This window comes from Colossoma macropomum, unplaced genomic scaffold (assembly GCF_904425465.1).
Source record: "Colossoma macropomum unplaced genomic scaffold, Colossoma_macropomum, whole genome shotgun sequence".
NCBI classification, from domain to species: domain Eukaryota; kingdom Metazoa; phylum Chordata; class Actinopteri; order Characiformes; family Serrasalmidae; genus Colossoma; species Colossoma macropomum.
This window is the reverse complement of record NW_023494791.1, coordinates 13,432,861-13,452,362: the sequence shown is the minus strand read 5'-3', so window position 1 is coordinate 13,452,362 and position 19,502 is coordinate 13,432,861. Positions and strand designations below refer to the sequence as shown.

The 19,502-nt window shown below is 40.8% G+C and overlaps 1 protein-coding gene across 3 annotated transcripts; it reads right to left on the bottom strand.

Moving 5' to 3' along the window:
* Positions 1–1,343: 1,343 nt before the first annotated feature.
* Positions 1,344–19,314, bottom strand: alms1 (ALMS1 centrosome and basal body associated protein). 3 transcript variants are annotated; one of them, XM_036573966.1, is made up of 19 exons: positions 19,216–19,314; positions 17,293–17,461; positions 17,030–17,144; positions 14,897–16,940; positions 14,596–14,755; positions 12,204–13,181; positions 11,967–12,085; positions 10,098–11,061; positions 9,852–9,971; positions 8,767–8,892; positions 7,725–8,668; positions 6,108–6,228; positions 5,738–5,965; positions 5,053–5,309; positions 4,323–4,482; positions 4,110–4,173; positions 3,915–3,971; positions 3,591–3,690; positions 1,344–2,886 (listed from the first exon to the last, which is right to left on the bottom strand). In XM_036573966.1, the coding sequence occupies exons 1-19, from the start codon at positions 19,243–19,245 to the stop codon at positions 2,842–2,844; spliced, it is 6,801 nt and encodes a 2,266-aa protein (XP_036429859.1). In that variant the 5' UTR covers positions 19,246–19,314; the 3' UTR covers positions 1,344–2,841. The 3 variants fall into 3 exon arrangements, with proteins under 3 accessions (XP_036429859.1, XP_036429858.1, XP_036429860.1); XM_036573965.1 differs by having other exon boundaries at positions 19,198–19,285; XM_036573967.1 differs by lacking the exon at positions 3,915–3,971 and having other exon boundaries at positions 19,198–19,285.
* Positions 19,315–19,502: the final 188 nt, after the last annotated feature.

Sequence of the window (19,502 nt, the reverse complement as noted above, 5' to 3'; positions counted from 1 at the left end):
GTTGTGATTTAATATATACTTCTCTTCAAATCAAATATTTCTATTTCATTTTGTGTCCATGTTTATGCTATTGTTCTGTGCTTTTTCAGAAACTAAATATCTGCATTTTGTTTTTATTAAGTCACCTTTTCTTATTGTAAAACAGATGGAATTTTGATCAATCACTGCAGCTTTTTCACAATGTTTTTATGGATAGTGTTAAACTGAGAGAAAGCTGAGAGGAGTGGGGGGCCCTGCTCCTAAGGCTTTCTGGACTGTAGATCTCAATGTGAAAATGAGAATTATGATCCCGGAAAAATTTCAATTTAGTCTCTGTTCACTGTGTATAACGTGTGTAAAAATAAATGCTTTGAAGGTAGCAAATCAACTGCATCATTTTCGTGAAGTTAAAATCAATTATAACAAACTATAACATTTAATATATTATGCACTCATTTTATGGTTTTGTGTTGTTTTAATGTTTTTATTCCACTGCTGTGTAACCAATTACATTTGTGCATTCATTATATTTACCTGTGATTATACTATAACCTGTTATATACTGAGCTGTGTTTTCTGAAGAACTCTACCCTTAAAGGGGAATTACACCAATCTTTCAAAATTTCTGCACGATTCAGTGATTGAGATGTAAACAGGGTCATTCAGAGTGGTGTGATGTGAAACAGTTAATTGTAGAAAAGTTTACTTTACAGTGGTGGTGATAGGAACCAGGGGTTGTGATGTCTACAATGCAAATATAGCCATTTTATTTACTATCTAAAACGACCAGTGAACCAACATGTGTCTCGTGAGTTTTTATGTGTTGACAATGGTAAAGTCATTAGCTTAGCAGCAGTTTATTCTCAGTTTAACACACGTTTGGCTAAGACAGTAACTTCACAGATTTAATACACTGCTGTACATTCAATTAAACCTGACTACTCTGTCAAAACAAGCTCAAGTCTATCTGATCCTAACGGATAAACTTCTGGTAAACTGGGTGTACTGTGAAATTACATTATAATCAGGCAAACTGTAACAAAACACTGCATAAAAAGGACATATTTAGCTATATAAAAGTTTATCAGACATTATACTGTCATTTAAACATGTTATTGCATACAACATTCTGAAATTTCACTCAAAATTAAAAAATTCTAAGTATTAAATACAAAGATTAAGACTTTAAAATTCTCTTTTCTCTACAGTTAAATTATACTTACAGCACACAGTAACTGTCTATTTTATTTCAGGCCAAACCTAAAACAGCAACAGAAAGTCTGTGAATGCCACTGGGCCTAACTGGGTACAATATTGTGTCTTTTATTTTTAATACTTGTAATTTAAAACAAATCAAAACCAAGTAGCCAAAGATGCATCTATTTAATTAAAACATGCCTTGAAGTCAAAAACATTATAGCAGAAAGTAAACTGGGATACGCAAAACAAGAGCTGAAAAAGTTCTTCTTTCACAATAATCTTTCTTCGAATCTTAGTAAAGCTGTGTCTTTATCAGCTACACCTGACATACAGAAGCATCTAGTGGCAGATGGCTTTTACATAACACCCAGATGGGGTTTAGTTTAAACCATGGGCATGCTTTACAATGCAGCTTCCGAGGACACAGCCACTGACTTTAAGAACCCACAAAACTCACTTAGGTTTAAACTCAGGTTAAACTCAAAACCAAAGCTAAGCTAATGACAGAGTGACTGTCCCATTATCAGTGGTAAAGCCAAATCAGCAAGTCTTTTTCGGTGCTACTTTGTCTTAAAACACCCTGCATGTACCTCTCCACCATAAATGTTTTTTAAAAAGACATTTTAGACTAAAACCCTCTCAAAACAAAGTCTCTTTGTTTAAGCATTGCATTCATAACCAAAAACATTATATGAGGGAGCTTTTAGAGCAGGGGTGTCCAGTCTCATCCACAAAAGGCCAGTGTGGCTGCAGGTTTTCATTCTAGCAAAGCAAGAGATCATGTGATCAGTTGTTAGACTGAAACCAGTTGATAAAAGAAGTGGACTCAGGTGTGCTCCCGCTTGGTTGGAATGAAAACCTACAGCCACACTGGCCCTTTGTGGGTAAGTCTGGACACCCGTTACAGACTTTAAACTCCTCAGACGTCTGTTTCCTATCATCACCACTGTGAACAGCTCTAACCCTGTTCTCTAGAACAGCACATTCCACATGAAAAAAAATTCTGAATTACTCTGTTTACATTTTAACAGTTTAATTAAGCAGAAATTCTAAAAAAATGTAAAATTCTCCTTTAAATCATTTGATATCTCATCCACAGTGGATAAGTGGTGTTATTAAGTAGCTAACTTCATAACTTAAGAAGCTGGTTTTACAAAATATCAAACTCGCATGATAAAGTGTATTTCAGTAGTCCAGTATTAAAAGCACCTTCAACTGATTGTACAGCAGTCCCCTTTTTCCACCCGTGTATACCAAATGTGTTCATAAACAATACAGCCATGAGAAGAAGCCATGAGATGTATAAACCAGAACTCTATTTTGCTCTATTTTGTAAATAAAAACTCCGTAGGAAAGAGTCTATATGGTATAACCAGCACCGTAATGCATGTGCATGTGAGACAGTCTTGCAACTTCAGAAAACACTCAAATACCTTAACAGCTGCCATCGGTCCTTTATTCTTTAAATATAAAAACCATTAGTAAAATATTAAAAGAAAAATCATGTGATTTTTAATTAATTTGGTTCCTACAAGTAACATTATATCTCCCAAGAGGTATACTATTCACACACACAAACACACACACACTAAGAACAATAAAACTTGTCTAGATAAAAAAGGAGTTTTGCAGTCAAACTTTTCGAGTTGGTATCTGTTCAGATTACTGCCAAGGTGCTCTTCTGCCCAACACGCGATTGGTGACTTTCTGTAAGAGAAAAGATAATAATGCATGAGCTTTAACTGTACCACTACACAAAGGACTAAAGCAGATGTGTCGGTATTCAGTTATAAGATATACAATATATAGGATAATATACAATAATATATTTAATATTGCGATATTAAATACACATGGTAACGTTATTGTGGACACTTTGAAATACCGTCACTGTATTTTAGTCAAACAAACTGCAGTTTCATCACAGATTTTAGACACTATGCAACCACAGCCTGGCAAAAGGAGGAGCAGAATTTTTTCTCCCTTGAAAAGGTGAAAACTCACTTCCCACCCATGTATGTTTGCAGCCACAAACTGCGTGGTTTCCACATTAAAAACTGTTATATTGTGTTATGATCATAATAATTACATGATAAAGTACAGGATTTGCAATTTTTATGTTACAATACAGATAACAGTAGTATTTTCATTGTTTTATGTTGTTTACACGCAACAGCTCACAGCTCTTGGTAAAGCTCATAGTGCTCTATGGCAGGGTTCTCAAGTCTATTATAAATAATATAATTTTTTATTTTTAAATATTGGACATGTAAATTGTCATTTCCGTGACATTCAAAACATATTTTTTTTTATATATATTTTTCGATTTTCTCTAAAAATACAACATCACAATAACAAACTGATAAAAGGTTGGGTACCTGTGGGTTAAACACCTGAGAGTATATGTTTACCTTGTTAAAGAGCTGAGCTTTGAGGCGGTATGTGCAGTACTCTGCTTTCCTTTTCTCCTCCTGTTTCCTCTTTTGAACCTCCGGAAGTTGAGCATAAATCCTGATGGGTTAAGCACACACAGATGAAATTATGCGTTTGGTATTTTCTTCTTGCTTCTATTTAATGGTGATGCTACACTTGTTCCACTCTTGACTGGACCCGATTTCCAAAGCAGCACACAAAGCAAGGGACACATTTAATTCCATAACATGCTAACATCCATGTCTCTCTCTCTCTCTCTGTTACACATATATACACGCACACAGAAACACACACAATCCTACCTCCTAACTCTGTCTGTTTTGTTTATTCTCTGAGTGTATGCTGTCTCTTCCACCCCACTGAGAGCATGGAGAACAGAGCACAGGATAGCACATACAACCAATAAAGCATTAACTTACAATTACTAACTCAGGCAAGACATAACAGCTCATAAATAAGGAGTAGTAACAGTTATGTGCCTATGGACTAGTGCTTACCGCTTGGATCTCTGAACCATCTCTTTCACTGGAATGACTCGCTTAGAAGGCAAAGGAGGTGGAACTGAAGAACAGAAGACAATTACTGTAAGTGTAGAATGTTCCATACACTGGCAGAAAAATGCTTTTCCTACCAAACTGTGACAAACAACTGTGACAAATAACAAGCGCTGTTTGAGGTTCCCTCCGTTAGGATGAGGAATTTAAATCAACCTGCTGTCGGCTGCTGTAATGGTAACGGGCGGTTGAAGAGCTCCTCTCTCTCTCTGGTGAAGACGGCCTGCATCTTCCTCTCCTCTGCCAGCAGGCACAGCCTCTTCATCCGCTCCCGAGAACGGGACACAAACTCCGGTCGATGCAACTCCAAAGCCTCCTGCAATGTTGATCAATCACAAAAACAAGTTTTAAAATGATGGTTCAGCAAAAATTTTCCCCTTACTCTCAATTGCATCTATCAGATATTTTTGGTGTCCAAAAGTTTGTTTATTAGTTTTGTACTAGAACTACAAGGCTAATGAAGCCAACAGATAATGTAATGCCTCGTTTTGTTTCATGGATTAAAAATAAATTTATGGTCATTAATTATGTCCATAAACACATTAAAAACACTAATATGCAGTTATAAAACATAAATAAAAATGGCAACAGTGACCTGGTATATCTGATAAATATGAATATTTGATAAAGATGACAGATTTGAGTTTTAACAGTATAGATGAATGTGGATTATTTGGCAAGCAATAGGTCACTGTTGCCCTTTTTATTTATGTGTTATATATGCTTATTAAAGGTTTTAATATGTTTATGATCCAATTAATAAATGCAAATCGTTCAAAAACCCTTTACAAAGGTTGTTCTATTATAAAATGCTACCATTCTCTGTTAAATCTAAAAGATGTCACACAAATACCATGTACATATCTACATATATGCAAACACACACCTGCAGAGAGAGACGGACAAGGGCAGAGGGTTTGTTGCCGACGGTCTCTGCAGCGGTCTTTGGCTGAAGGGGCTTCTCTTGCTCCAGCTGAATATGCCGTTCTCTGAGTGGTTGCCTCAGTGGCTCTCTCCAGGGCTGAGTCCTAGTGTAAGGCTCGAACCATGCATGGCTAGCAGGCTGCAGTGATTCATTTTGGGGCTCATTTTCCTTCCTTGCATCCTGCTTCAGCTCATCAGCAGATACAAACCATGATACACCTTAGAGAAAAAAACAGCAGTGATGTGAGTCAGACTGGGAATGGTGCTACAGGAATTGTGTCTAAACTAGGGGTGGGCAATATGAAAACATGTTATCATGATTACTTACATCACATTAGTTCTAGAACACTGAACAACTGCATGTATCATTAAAAAGCCTTTTAACAACAAAAACAAGTGGTTGATTGGATGTCAGCATATTATGCCATATCTTACATCATTAATTTATTCTCATCCATATTACAAATAATTTTCTGCTTATGTTCAATCTTAAGGTTTGTTTCTGCAAACGTAAAGACTTAATGCAACAAAAAAAATCATTGTACTGTTAAATTTTCACTGCCTTTTCATTACAATACTATTTTACTGGTACGTCTGAAGCAGCGTTGTGAAGTTATATTTTTGCTTTATTACCGACCCTTACTAACCGTTTGGGTAGTGCGTCTGGTTGCTCTTGTGGAGGCCCTCTCTCCTCAACACTTTTTGGGACTGAGTAGAGGCAGCACTATAAGATCTAGATGCAGGAATAGTGGCCTGTAGTTCTGGGTTGGCTGAGGAAGGAGCCCTGGTATCTCTGGCATTGCCTGGTGAAGGGAAGATAGTACCGACATCCCGTGTGTGTCTGCGGGTGCCATTCACTACAATCTCCAGATCACCTGTAGAAAGGGGCACACATTTCTTTATTTCCAAAAGCTGTTGTCCACTTTTCCAAGCAAAATGTATCTTTTTCCTTATTCATCTTCCTAATTTACAGATTATTACACCTAACAATTAAGATGAGATCATAGGGTGACTGACCTGCTTGTATGCTTCTGCTGACCAGCTTGACTTTTGGCTTCTTGTTACTGAGTGAGCGTGTGGTGCCTCTTTGAGAGGAGAGCGTGTAAGTGCTTGAAGATGATAACGAGTCAGCAGATGCCTGAGAAGAAAACAAAGCACATGTTCAAATATACAAAACTGGGGGCCAAAGCAGAGAGACTGGGTCAATGTGAAACACATACAGGCAATACAACTTCATTGTTCTCTGCAGGGCTGCATATAGGGGTAGGCAATTGGCTAAAATATAATTTGATACAAAAAACATTTACAATACACAACATGCGACACGTTATTTAGTTGTTTATTTTTATTAGTTAAATAAGTTGGAACAGACAAAAAGGACTAGAAGGCCAATCATAAATGCAATGTTTTTTAATGTGTGTTTTACATACTGTGCTGCTCTAAATCCAATTAAACAGCGGAATTATACTGTATTTGTGGTAAAACATAGCTCAGTGTTCCTTTAAGTAAGAACAATAGCTTTTTGGAGCATATTGTGGTGTAATACTAATGCTGTGATTTTACTGCTACATATTTCACGCTGATGTACCTGTAAATATATTAAACACACATTGGTAAATCAATAATATACTGCTAGGTGATATCCAATCTATATCGGATAATACCGATATCCAAGGCATCAGCATTAGTGTCACATTGTGATACTGTTTTCAGTTTTAGCGGGGGCTGATAGATCTCAAGCAATATACCCATTAGAATATTCTATATAAAAGTGCCATTCTTGTTGCTATGTTACTAATGTTACAGACTGTTACATGAAACACACTAGTACGTTTCCAGCAACTTTTAGCCAAACTTGCAATATAAACATTATTTAGGCCAAACTGGATTTTTTTTTCCATTTTTAATCAGTTGCCTATTTAAATGACATAAATCAAATGAAGTACTACAAAGAAAGAGGCAACTGGCCATTTTGCACAATAAGTCTTGTTTAATTATGCTACGACATGTTGGTATAGGTGTAGCAGTAACAGTTCAAATACAACGTGGGTGCATTTACACAGATCTACCAAGATAAAAACAATAAATCAGCCGATTGCTGATTTTGTGTTTTGAACAAAAATCTGCCAATCTTGATCTTGGCTCATCTCATCTGATATCATAATATTGTGATGTGTAGAAAATTTTTATCAAAATCACCCAGCAGTAACAGTAATGCCACATAGTTAAAGAATGGCTGGTACTATTTTTATGACGTTTGTTGAATCATGTGAACTTCTTGCTCATACAAACACATCATCTGAAACTGTGATTGGTCAAGATGCTCACAGCACACCGCAAAAATGATTCTGGTCAGACAGAAGGCGCATCTACATATAACAGCTTCTTGCGATATCAGTATTACAAAAGCCAATGTCTCAATAACAATTAACAAGCTACATACTATGCAGCCCTAGCTCTCTACCCTCATCTCACAGAAATCTCTTAATCTCACAGAAATCCTATAACAGGTTTCAAATGAGGTCACAGTAAAGATCTTATATGATGGAGGAAAGATTAAACAAATTTTCCAAAGTTCTAAAATTCTCTAAGCATTTAAGGATACTTTTGGCCTACAGCTGTATGATGTCTTACCGTGGATTCATCCGTGCTGATTACCTCTGGGGCAGCAGACATAAGGTGACGTTCAGAGAGGCTCTTGCCATGCCCTCCTTTCTGCTTGTTGATGGTGTTGTAAAGTTTGAGCATGCTACTGCTGGTCTTTGGAATCTGACCACTAGTGACCTCTGCTGACCCACCATTAACCCTATGTGGTCCAAAAGCTCGGACCAAGCGCTGTGTATCAATGGTGGATCGGCTGCTGCTCGTCTCCACAGAGATGCTGGCAGACTCGTCTCTCTCCGCAGGGCAGCGATAAGCATTCTCTTGCTCTTCCTCCTCCAATGTCTCATCAGTCCTTGAAGAGTTCTCCTCCCATGCTGTTTTTGGAGTAACTCTAACTTCCCTACTGTCTTTGTTCTCTCCTCTTCTGCTTGTCCCTTTCCCCTGGGCCCTCCTCAGGTCAGTTTCTCTCCTCCTGCTCTTCTCCTTTTCCTCTCGGCTGCTAGCTGTGTGTGGGGGAGTGGAGCTGTGTAGGAGGCGGGACAGGCGCTCTAATCTCTCCAGCAGTGATGTTTCTCCCTCATTATTGGGCTGAGTCTCCTGCAGGCTCCATCTCTCACTGAAACGACGCCACAGTTGGTCCAGAGAGCAACTGATCTCCAGGCCAAGCTCTTGAGGATTCATGCCCAGTACCTCCTCCCTGATGGGCTTAACCGATAAAGGAAGTGCTTCTGGTACCAAGTCATGTCTTTGTACAGTATGGCTTTGATTATACAGGTCATCTGTGCTGTAGTCGGCCTCCATATGCAGGGGGACAAAGTCTTCCTCCTCCTCTTCAGCCTGCTCAGCATTATGTATGGCTTCCTGATCCTTGCTAGTGCTGAAAACTGGAAGCTGATAGTGAGATCCAACATTGCCCCTTTGAGTACAGGCAGCAACCTTAGAGTCAAGAAGGCCTCTTCCAAAGACAGTGGATTCTGTCCAAGAAACAGAAAAAAAAGAATCCTTTCATTTAGGTGTATAATATCTTTAAAAAATTATGTTTCTCCATTCTTGTACGCAGGCCACATCTCACCTCTGTACATTTTGGCCCTTTTGCTGTAAATACCCTCCTTATGCTTTGGTGTAATGTTGTTGTCCTCAAGCTCTCTGGAGCCCAGAATCTCGGTGGTAAAACGAGGTGGCACAGCGTCATCAGACCCTACAGAGAGAATTAGAAAGAGAAAAGGAGAATGAGCTCAAAAAGAAGTGGCCTCAGTGTTGGAGACCAGGCGGCAGAGCACCAACAAAGCACCATAAGGCACTGGCTTGTGCACGTGATGAAACTCAGTATCACTAGTTTTGTCTTTCTCTCAGACAAAGGAGACTATGAATAATGCAGGAGTGCAAGAGGGAGGGGCAAAAGAATGTCTAAGGGAGAATGAGAATGAGAGAGAGAGCAAGAGAGAAAAAGAGAGGGAGAGAGAAGACAGCAGAAAGAAAAATGTAGTCAGTAAGCACTCTTCATAACACTGTGAAGAATCACTAGTGCATACATAGTTCATGGTTTGTAGATAAAAGGCACACCACAACAATACTACATTCTAGGTTACATTTGGTATGCTTTGTTTACATGTTGGACATCATTCTGTACCTAACAGAGGTACAACACTGACTGTGGCCATTGTGACAGCATCACTGATCAACATGGAAGCAGACAAGAGTTTAGCAGTGTTTGTTTATTTAAGGTGGGGAAAAAAGCAGTAGTATTCCCTGTCCTTTTTAATTTTTTATTGTATAATACTAGGTGCACCAGAAATTCAGTAATGAGATGTTCAGCATCCATGGGTCCCAAAATGCTGGTTTATTTCACCACCGCAGTTGATGGCAAAAGTTGTGAAAATTGAACGCCTGACAGAGCATTCTGATAACCAATGTGATATGCTGGTGTTGCTGCTGGCTGTCATAATATTTGACCCTATATGTAAAGTCTGGTTTGCCACTGAATGTCTACCATCATCATGCAAGCACAGCGTTAGGGCTGTAAAAGCTATATTCTACTGTTCATGAGTTTACAGAGCAGGGGACAAAAAAAAACAAAAAAACACAAAAACTTATAAATTCTACTTGATATGTGGTGGATACTGATGTGTTGAGCGGGTATGGCTTTTCTTCCTGTACCTGGGTGGGAGCTCTCCATGGTGGTATCGGAGCAAACGGGAGAGAGCTTGGGGTCAGTATGTGGCATGTAGAAGAGCTCTGAGCTGCCGTGAGGTTTATATGGCAACAGTGTTGAAAAAGCTGCAGGAAATACATACACAAACAAGAGCTTTCACATAGTAACCCATAAGTGAATCTGACACAAAACAATAGAATCAACAGAAACAACAGAAATGAGGGGAAAGTGTTTTAAATGTTGCTGCTTACCAGCTGTGTGAACAGAGAGAGGTTTAGCTGACCCAGCCAGTCTCTGGGGTGGAGTAAAAGCTTGTGCATATCTGGAGCTGATCTGTGAGTCGCCACTGACCATTTCAGTATACTGGCCTTGATCTGCACGTCTGTCTTTACTTGTACTGGTCTGGCTGGTCGTTGAGGCATGTTGTTCTTCACTGGAGCTTGAGAGTGATGGTGAGACTCCTCTTAAGGTTCTTTGACTGGACAGTCTGTCAGGGAGATGTGTGTGTAAACCGGTCTGCAGCCCTGAGGGGCTACAGGCATCACTGACTGGGGAGTGGAGTCTTTGAGTCATGCTCTGCTGTGGTTTAGGTGAAATGGTAAGGTGGATGTGGGACATGTGAGATTTATGAAGGGAGACTGAACTTAAGTCCAAACTTGATGGGATATCTTCCTTGCCTGTGATGCTTTTATGAGGCATATCTTGAACCACTGACTGAACATTTTTTTCACTCCTCTGCTCATCTTCACTCTTTCCCTCTTTGTCTTCTCTCACTGTCCCCTTCTCTTCTATTTCTGTTTCTCCATCAGACATGAGTGTCTGTCTCCACCCCTCATCAGCTGATTTCAGCGATGTGTTTGTGGGGCTGCGGCTATGCTCCTGCTGTGATGCAGCGTACATATGGTCATCCTGTGTGGGCAGGTGATGAGTTGCCGGCTGTGGGGAGGGTGTGCGGCGAGTGGTTGCTATGGTAATGAAGGTCAGTGGGGCAGGGGGGTTCAGCCCCTCCCGGAGGGCGATCTGACGGACTTTGGCCTCCAGGTTGTGATGGAGGGGTGTGTGCAGTGGAGCGGTGGAGTCCAGTGGATTCTGGGCAGCTCTCTGCAGCTGCTCGGAGAGACGGTCTTCCGCATTGCGCACCGCTGTAAAGCCCACTGTAGGGTCAGGGACAGCACCAACGCTGGACTGGGCACTGCCTTCAGAATCTGAGCTCCACTGTGAAATGAAGTAGAGTGATTGTGTCAGGTTATTTCATTAAGCACAATGACAAACATTCAAAATGATAGCTTTTCAAATAAATTGTATCAGTAGAAATTCAAGTTTTCATTAAAAAAATTAATAGACACATACATGATACTGGTAGACTTCTAAAAGATTGTCTTACCAACCTGACAAAGTTTGTTTTGAATGGACTGTGTTGTTTATTTTGTATTAAAAATACACAGTATTGTAAACAAAAATATCTTATTGCGAGTTTTCTGACCAGTTTTGTAAGTGCAATTTAAATGGTGATTATTTTATACGAATGAGGCCTGTTTTTTATATGCCAAGAAATTCGGCATATTCACTTTTTCTAGCCTGGGACCTGAATGCTATTTGTAATTTGATAACTGCACTCCTTTAAACTGTGATTTCGATACAACAATGCTTAATCTTTTAGCCCTAACCAGACAGAAATCAAATGTCCAGATATTGAACTGTTTTGTTCCAAAAACCAACTGTAGCACCAGATAGATAAAATAGATATCAACCAATACTGCTCAAAACCAAAAAAAAAAAAAATCAATGTTCTCTGGTACCAGTACCAATACAGACAATATATCAGCCAGCACTAGTAGGAAAGGAGGAGCAAAGACAGAGTCAGATGAAAACAATGTAGTCACATGTTCTTTTCTGTACAAAAGAACCTTGCTCTGTCTCACACACAGTCACCAAAAACACAGTTTTACCTTTAACAGACTATCAGCACTCTCCACAAAGCAGTCTGCCAGCATCACAGAGAAAAAACTCACATTACTTCATTACTCATTTCTAAACATGCTAAAGCAAAACTGTTTTTTCCCCATAATGGACATGAATGATCTTCATTTCCATTATGGTTCCTTGGCTGTGGGTTGTACCTTGGAGTGTTTGGTGTGAAGCAGCAGTTCTCTTTTGATCTCCTCAATTCTCTTTCTGTCCTCTATGTTCAGTTCTAAAGATTCACACTGGCGGCCAGATGCCTTCATCATGATCCACTCTGTGAAAAAGTGATAAAGTGAAATTACCAAAAGGAACAATTCTTACATCTATTTGTGGTTCTACTAAAACACAGAATAGCTCTTTTTGTTCTCTGTGATGGTCTAAAGACTGTGTACCTCTAGCTCGGCTCTCTTCCGGGTCAGTAGTACTTGGCCGGCTGGTAACCACGGAGACTGGCGACTCACTCTGTAGGAGCTTAGCAACCCTGGCAGCAAGTGAACTCTCACTGCTGCCGTCACTCAAAGCACTCAACTCCTCTTCTGCTGGAGTGTGGGTAGGGCTATTCTCAGGTGAGTTAACCCCAGTGTGCTCTGCACTCTCCTGGCTTTGCTGGGGGTCATCTGATGCTGAGGAAGCATCCCCCTGCATGACCGACAGGCTTACTGGACCCACTTTGTCTGGGTCTGCTGCACTGCAGCCCTCAGGCTCCGTCCTCCTTGGGGCCACACGTAGGTCACGTGATTTGAAATTTTCCTCCTTGCTCTGTGAATGATTTGCTGCTTCTTTGGATAAGTGATCAGTCTCAGTGGAGAGCTGCAGAGGTCCACATGAAGACGAACAACTGTCCTTCATGGCAGAGTCGGATGACGATCGAGCCAGGGTCATGGAGATCTTTCCACCAACTGACAGAGAAGAGTCATCTAGGTATGCCTGTGTGTTTCTTCTGAGAGAAAGGAATGAGGTATCACTCTCGGAGTAGCAATGTGATCCAGGGGAGGAGGCTTGTGAAGAGCGGCCAGATACCAGGCCCTCCGCACGACCCAGCAAACGTCTGATCTCCTGCAAGGTGCCAGAGCCCACCAGCGATGAGTCTCCCTCTTTAGCTTCCAGCCAGGCCCCAGGATGAGAGACAGACTTCGGGTTAAGTTGGGCTGGGAGGCCATAACTACCCTCCCGCTGGGGGCCAGATTCCTGAGGAGCAGGTGGAATATGAGGATCACGTGCAGCCTCTACTAGACAACGCACCATCCGGACACTCCCTGGACTAGCTGGTCTGTCCGGCTTTTGAACAGCAAGCCTCCGAGTTAAAGAGGTACTGGAATCTACAGAGAGTAAACTAGAACTGGAAAATGTCTCCTTCTGAGGGCTTTCCCCTGTAAACAACAAAAGCAGCACATCAAAAACAATTACAGGCAGCAGAAATGAAAAGAGTCTTTTGGAATCTAGAAATTGTTTTTACAATACCCTGCCTTGTCGTAAATATGTTAAATTTGCATGCAAGACCAGTAAATGAAAGCAATGTACAAAAAGTTACAAAGCAATGCCCACTTTTCACTAAACAAGGCCTGTGTTATTTAGAATTCCTGTTTTTTAATGATACAGCCCATTGTTTTTTACTACTACATTGTCATGTGTAATTTTTCACATGAAGGTATTTTAGCAAGGTAATGTCTTCTAAAATAGACAGCAGTGACTGCCCACACATTATGTAATATTCATCAATAGCAGAGAGCATTTGCCAGAAGGAAGTTGACTCCATTGCAAAACAGGTAATCTTTAAATAACCAGAATTACACCAGCAGTAAAAAACAAATGGGAGACTCAGCTGTTCAGTGTTAAGTTAAGACAGGTTCAGAAAAATTTCACTATGCAAATATCAATTATTAAGCTGCAGGACCACTAGACTTTTGCAGTTCGGACCGCCTTGCGAAATGGGCATGACCGAGGCAGATTAGGAAGATTGGCAACAAAAGCAGTGATGCAGTTAACAAGCTAACTAACTCACTAACCATAAACAGTCACAGCACACAAGTTAACATGATTATATCAGACAATTATTTTCTTGTGGAGTATAGTGCTGCACACTGAGAAGTACCAAAAAAAAAATTGATGACTGGTATAGTTGGCAGCAGTGGGGTGATTCGTGTGCAGCTGTGGTTAGCCAAGGAGCAACCACTACAGTTAGCAAGCTGGCTAACATGCCTACCATAAACAGTAAAAACACAAAGGTAAACTAAATTAAATGATACACTGGTCACAGAATAGTGCAACACACTGATCTACAGCAAAAAAAAGTATAGATAAATGACATGGCTGGCGGCAGTGGGGTGACTAAAATCACAACTGGCAAGCTGGCTAACGCATCTAAAACAAACAGTAAAACCACAGAAGCTAAGACAATAATACAATCTCCTGACTGACAGTGAGTCATGCAGTCTCTCTTTCATGTGTTTGCCAGCAGAAGAGAAATGTTAAAGGTTTGTGCGTTTCCTTCATTTTGGAGATTCAGTGCTATAAAGGGCTGTCCATTCAGAGTTCAAGACATCTAAAGCAGTAACGGTATTGTTAGAGGACCCAAATCCATGTGTCAAAGTTTAACTTGAAATTTATTTGCGCCAGTGTCTGCAATGTAAAAATAAATCAGCAGGCAAATGCAAATGTGATTGGGCCTTTATAGGTTATACCATAATTATTGCTAGTGACTAAAGCTGAGGGACTTGTTCATGACAATCAATTACTAAATAATAAAGTTAACTGCAATGGTATATTTCAGAAAAGTCTGCTCACCTTCAGATGGTTGTGTGCTCTTAGTTGGTGTTCCTACTGAGCCTTTGATGGTACACAGATCAGTAGGAGAGAACTCAGGTTCTCTGATGGGACCCCGAAATGTAAATGGATTTAAAATTGTTGAAGGTGATTGATCAATTCCCAAGTTACGGAGGTACAGCTACAGAAAAATGCAGAAAAAAAATAATAGCTTGTGTTTCATAAAATAAGTACATTTAATTTAATTTTTTAATAATTTTTATCTATTAACAAATGTTGTTTTTATTGGTCAGATATTTGCAATCGGACTGTCTTAACTTACAGGGATCCTGTCTTCAATACTGATCTCATAGGAATGTGGAGGGGAGCCAGGTCTGGAAGTCCAGTAGGGTGCATAGTTGTCCACTTCCAAACTGACTACAGAGGATGCTGCACCCACGGAAGCCAGTAAACTCTGCTCACCATGCCAACTGCCTTGAGAGCTAGAAAGAGCACTGAAAACATTGCGGTTTGAAGACACGTCACTGAACTGGCCCAGACTGAGCAATGCAGAAGGCTGTACGGGGCCTGCTTCTGGCTGATCTGCTGAGTTCTGCTCACTCGCTCCTCTTGAGAGCGCAGGCGATTCATGTAGACGTGGAGAGAGTGGAAGCTGTGTGTTGTGTTGAACTCCATCGCGCTGAATAGAGGTTACTACTGTGCTAAGAGAGGAGTGGGAGTGGGAGTGAACAAGAGGAGATGCTGAGGGGGGTGCTCCAGCTCCTCCAACCCCCACCACATCCCCATGTCTTGACAAGCCACTCCCTGGCTGAGTGGAGACAGCCACAACTGGCTGAGAGGCCTGAACACTGGTGTCAAATTCTGATGTCCCATTGTTACATTGTGGACCTTGCTGTGTCAGCATGAGGCTTTGTCCATCAGACACAGAGTCCTGTGCTGTCCTCTTTGGAGGTATATTGTCAAACCCCTGCAAACCCAGGTTGTCTGAAAATGACCTGCTGGAACTCTGGTTGGCCTTCCAAGCACCTACTTTCTGCAGGTAGCTGAGGGTGGGTAGGGAACGCACTCTTCCTGCAGACAGCATGGAATCCTGATCCTTGGACTTCCTGATAGATGAAGAAAGAAGAGCATCTACGTTTGGTGAATAAGGAGATGTGTCCTCAGAGGCAGAGACAGGTACATATAGTCCAGTGGAAGGGGGTTCATGGTTATCTGGAATCTCATGCTGAAAAGGAGGGACATGTGACTCCGTATGAGCCGCTGATGGATCCAAAGATGTGACATGTGGAACTCCAGGAACTATCTGAAGATCTCTGGTGCTCAGGTCGAGAGCTGGCATCTGGCCTACTTTGGAACTACTGCTCTGAATAGACATGGCCATAGTAGCCATGGTTTCTTGATGGGAGTATAAGGGAGAGAGTTTGGTCATGGCTGGTGCTGCTCTATTAAGGAGCATGGCAGGTGTGGACTGAGACAAAGGCTGAGAAGTTAAGAAAGAACCATCTGCTGCTGTCTGGCTGCCTGAGCCCCAGAGCACTCTCTGTAACCCTGGCACACAAGTGATAGCTCCACTGGCTGGGGTGACACAAAGTACACTTGAAGTATCTTTGGTCCCACTTTGGCTTGTATGTCCTGGTGCAACATCACTATGCCTGTTAGACAGGAGAAGTCTGTGGGCCTGGGCAGCGGTGTGGTCTGCCTGTATGCTTGAGGAGCGAACAGTAATATTTGAGGTTGTGGATACCTGAGAGGAAAGTGACACACCAACATTTCCTGTGGTCTTTCTTTGGGACGAGGATGAAGAGGAGCCACCTTGTGGCTGCTCTCTACTCCCAGATGGTCTGGACTTTGGCTCTTCTGCAGACATATAGGCAAGATCAGTGTGTTTAGACTGGTTCTGAGAAGAGTGTGGTTGTTTTAGCACAGCTTCAGTTTGACTGAGAGCAGCCTCAGAGGCAGAAGAGACTGTACTGCTACTGGCTACACCAACATCTTTTTCTTGGTGTTCCAGCAAGGGACGAGCAGGAGTACCACCATCACTATAGGCACCCACAGCAGTCTTTCCTGTATTCAAATCAGCATCAGCCTGTTCCTTTCCCTCCATCTGTCTTTCAAAGTTTTTGTTCAGTCCACTCCCTTGTTCCTCATCATGAACGTGTGTTGCCTGGTAATGGCTACTAGGTGAAAGACTGTGCTGTGAAAGTGAGCAGCAGCTACTGCCACCTTCTGAAATGGCAGCAGTTTCTCCCAACGGATGCTGAGACAGTAAACCCTGTTCATGTGATGTGTTTGGAAAGCTGGATTCCACATCCTGGTGTGACGCGTAAGGGAACCTTCCAGAGGCAATGGACAGATCAGGATATCCCCTAAACACATAAACACAAAACACTTAGAATATTCTATACAACAGAAAACAAAAGGTATACATTTATAGTTCATCTTTAGAATACAGTACCTCAAGGGGAAAAATTCTGAATCTGTCTGATGCAGGAGAGTGGACTCAGAAGGGATGAGGGTCTTCCCCTGGGGTATCAGTGTCAGTGCGGGTGATAGATGGCTATCCTGAAACTCTGCCAAGGTGGAAAGCATAACTTTAGAAATATATCAAAATAATACCATAAAAACCATGGAGTAACAATTTTATTGTGCATTTTGTCATTGATGCAAGTAACAAACGCAGTTATTTAGAGTAACAGCAATGGTTTGATTTGTATTTACCTAACTGTAAAGATTCTCGCTGTGTTCCTGAACCACCCATTTTGGACAGCTGATCTTCAGTGCTGAGGGTGAGCCTATGTTGACCGTTAGTCTCATGCAAGGCTGATGTGTGTCCTAAAAACTGACTGGGATCCTCCTCTGCAGGGAGCTGGTGCCAAGACTCCATTCCCTACAAAGAAAAAAATAAAAGAATCAAGTTTAAAACTTTGATACCTGTACAACTATGCACCCAAAGCACTGTCAAAAATCTGTACAAATAAATATGAAACCAACCCAAAATTGTCTCAAGATGCAATATAGCAATTTCCAGCAATTTAATAAAATAAATAACCCAGCTGGTTTTGATCAATACCACTATGTTGCCTTATATAAATTCCATACAGTCTAGCTTTATAATGATCATGTTATGTTTTTCATATTATAGTGCTTGAGGTCAGCATTTTCAATAAAATCTCCAGTTCCCTTCATTCTCAATACATGTTATCAGGATTATTAACAAGTAAATAAAAAAAACAGAAATGTGTCTACAGGTTTGATAATAAATTTTGGCCAACTTGTGCCAATATATGAAACAATAAAAAGTTATTGCTATTTAACTAGCTATTCAAAATCAGCACGTGTTTGCTCATCATCACAGTTCTTTGATACCACACGGTGGGCAGCATTTCAATGCAATTCTCTGAGAACATTATGCACTCCAACAAATGACAATGCAAACCATATAGCTATATTTATTAAATGAAATTAATTAAGCACATGTAGCTGAAACACTACACACACTTAATAATGTAATTCCTGTGCCAGTGTTGAAATCAAACTAGTATAATTGTACTGTTAATATTTTTTTTCCAGTAACAAAAGCAATCTTAGTCTTACCTGAACATGTCAGCAGACCCCGCAATCATAAGGAATGGTTACTGACAAATGTAATCTTCGTTAAGATTGCAAGAGTTATTTATGTGGTGGTGATGGATAGTGAGCAGCATGCAAAACTCCAAATCAATAACACAGTTGTGAACGAGGTCTAAAAAAACACATAGCATTTGCCTGTCAGCCTTGAATCCTTGAGGTAAGTGCTAACCCCTATCTGCATGGAGATATTAGTGTGTCTAAAGTAGGGCTGTACAGTATGCACAGAATATAATGTATGCTGAAGGGGTGAAGATTATCTCCCATGGTAAATTACACATCAGTGTCTGCTGAGATAGGACAAAACCACTAAAACGTAATATTCGAATTTGTTTGAACATTGCCTCAAATATTTGACTATTCTGTGGAAAACACAGGTAGTGTTTCAAAAGTGAGATCTGTAACGTTAGTTAACGTTACCGTACATGTACTATCAGAAGTTTAATTAGCTAAGTCTGCAGATATATGCAATGTTCATACGGGCGCCGAGAACTCGATTTAACAATGTAACGTTAACGTTATAACTACTTATCCATACTGATAAAAGTATGTACATTGATTTTATTTCTATAGCCAGCTGCCTAGGAACATAGGCTAACCAGAATTAAGCTAGCTAATTGGCTAGCTTCTTTGGGAGACAAGAGGCAACGTTAGCATCCCTTCTGATTTTTATCTGTTCAGTTTGATTTCCAAACTTTGGGCGCTGTTCTTCATTCAGCGGATAAGATAACATTCACATAGCTATTTTACCTTACCGTGATCTTGGTTACTTAGCTTAATCTGGCTTGCTAGCTAGTGTCTGAGGTTTACCCACTTTATATGTCGGCACTTGTTGCTATGTCAGCTAACGGTAGCTAACGTTAGCTGGTTAACTTATCATGATTGTTGCCTAGTTAGCCAGATTATGGAGCCGGCGGGAAACCATTTATGAAGCACAGCTCTTCAAAACTACTGAAAAAAAACACGAAACAGTATTTAAAAGGTAACTGTATTCACCCTGTTCAAATCACTCACAGTGTTGAGACTAGCCCCGTCCTCGCCCATCCTGTAGGGTCTCCATTGTTGTTGTTGTTTCAGTGCTAGTACCAACTGTCTCTGGTTTCTATGAGAATAACTGACGTTTTCGCGTCTGCGCAGAAGAGGCACAGGGTTTAGACTAATCCAGATCTTCACAGATTCGGCATCTCTTCACTGCCAAGAAACGCTTTCTTCACTTCTTTTGTCACGAAGCTCTGCAACTGAAAATCCGTTTGTAATTGGTACTTAATTTATCCCAGCATAGATTAGCCTTGTGCAAGGGG

What these genes read in the sequence shown, in the direction of transcription:
- alms1 (XM_036573965.1), bottom strand. Translation starts at nt 19,245, where the DNA reads ATGGGCGAGGACGGGGCTAGTCTCAACACTGTGAGTGATTTGAACAGG. An exon ending in ATGGTTCAGAGATCCAAGCG is followed by an intron (nt 3,972 to 4,109) that starts GTAAGCACTAGT and finishes CCATGCTCTCAG; the next exon opens with TGGGGTGGAAGAGACAGCAT. An exon ending in AAAACAGACAGAGTTAGGAG is followed by an intron (nt 3,691 to 3,914) that starts GTAGGATTGTGT and finishes TTAACCCATCAG; the next exon opens with GATTTATGCTCAACTTCCGG.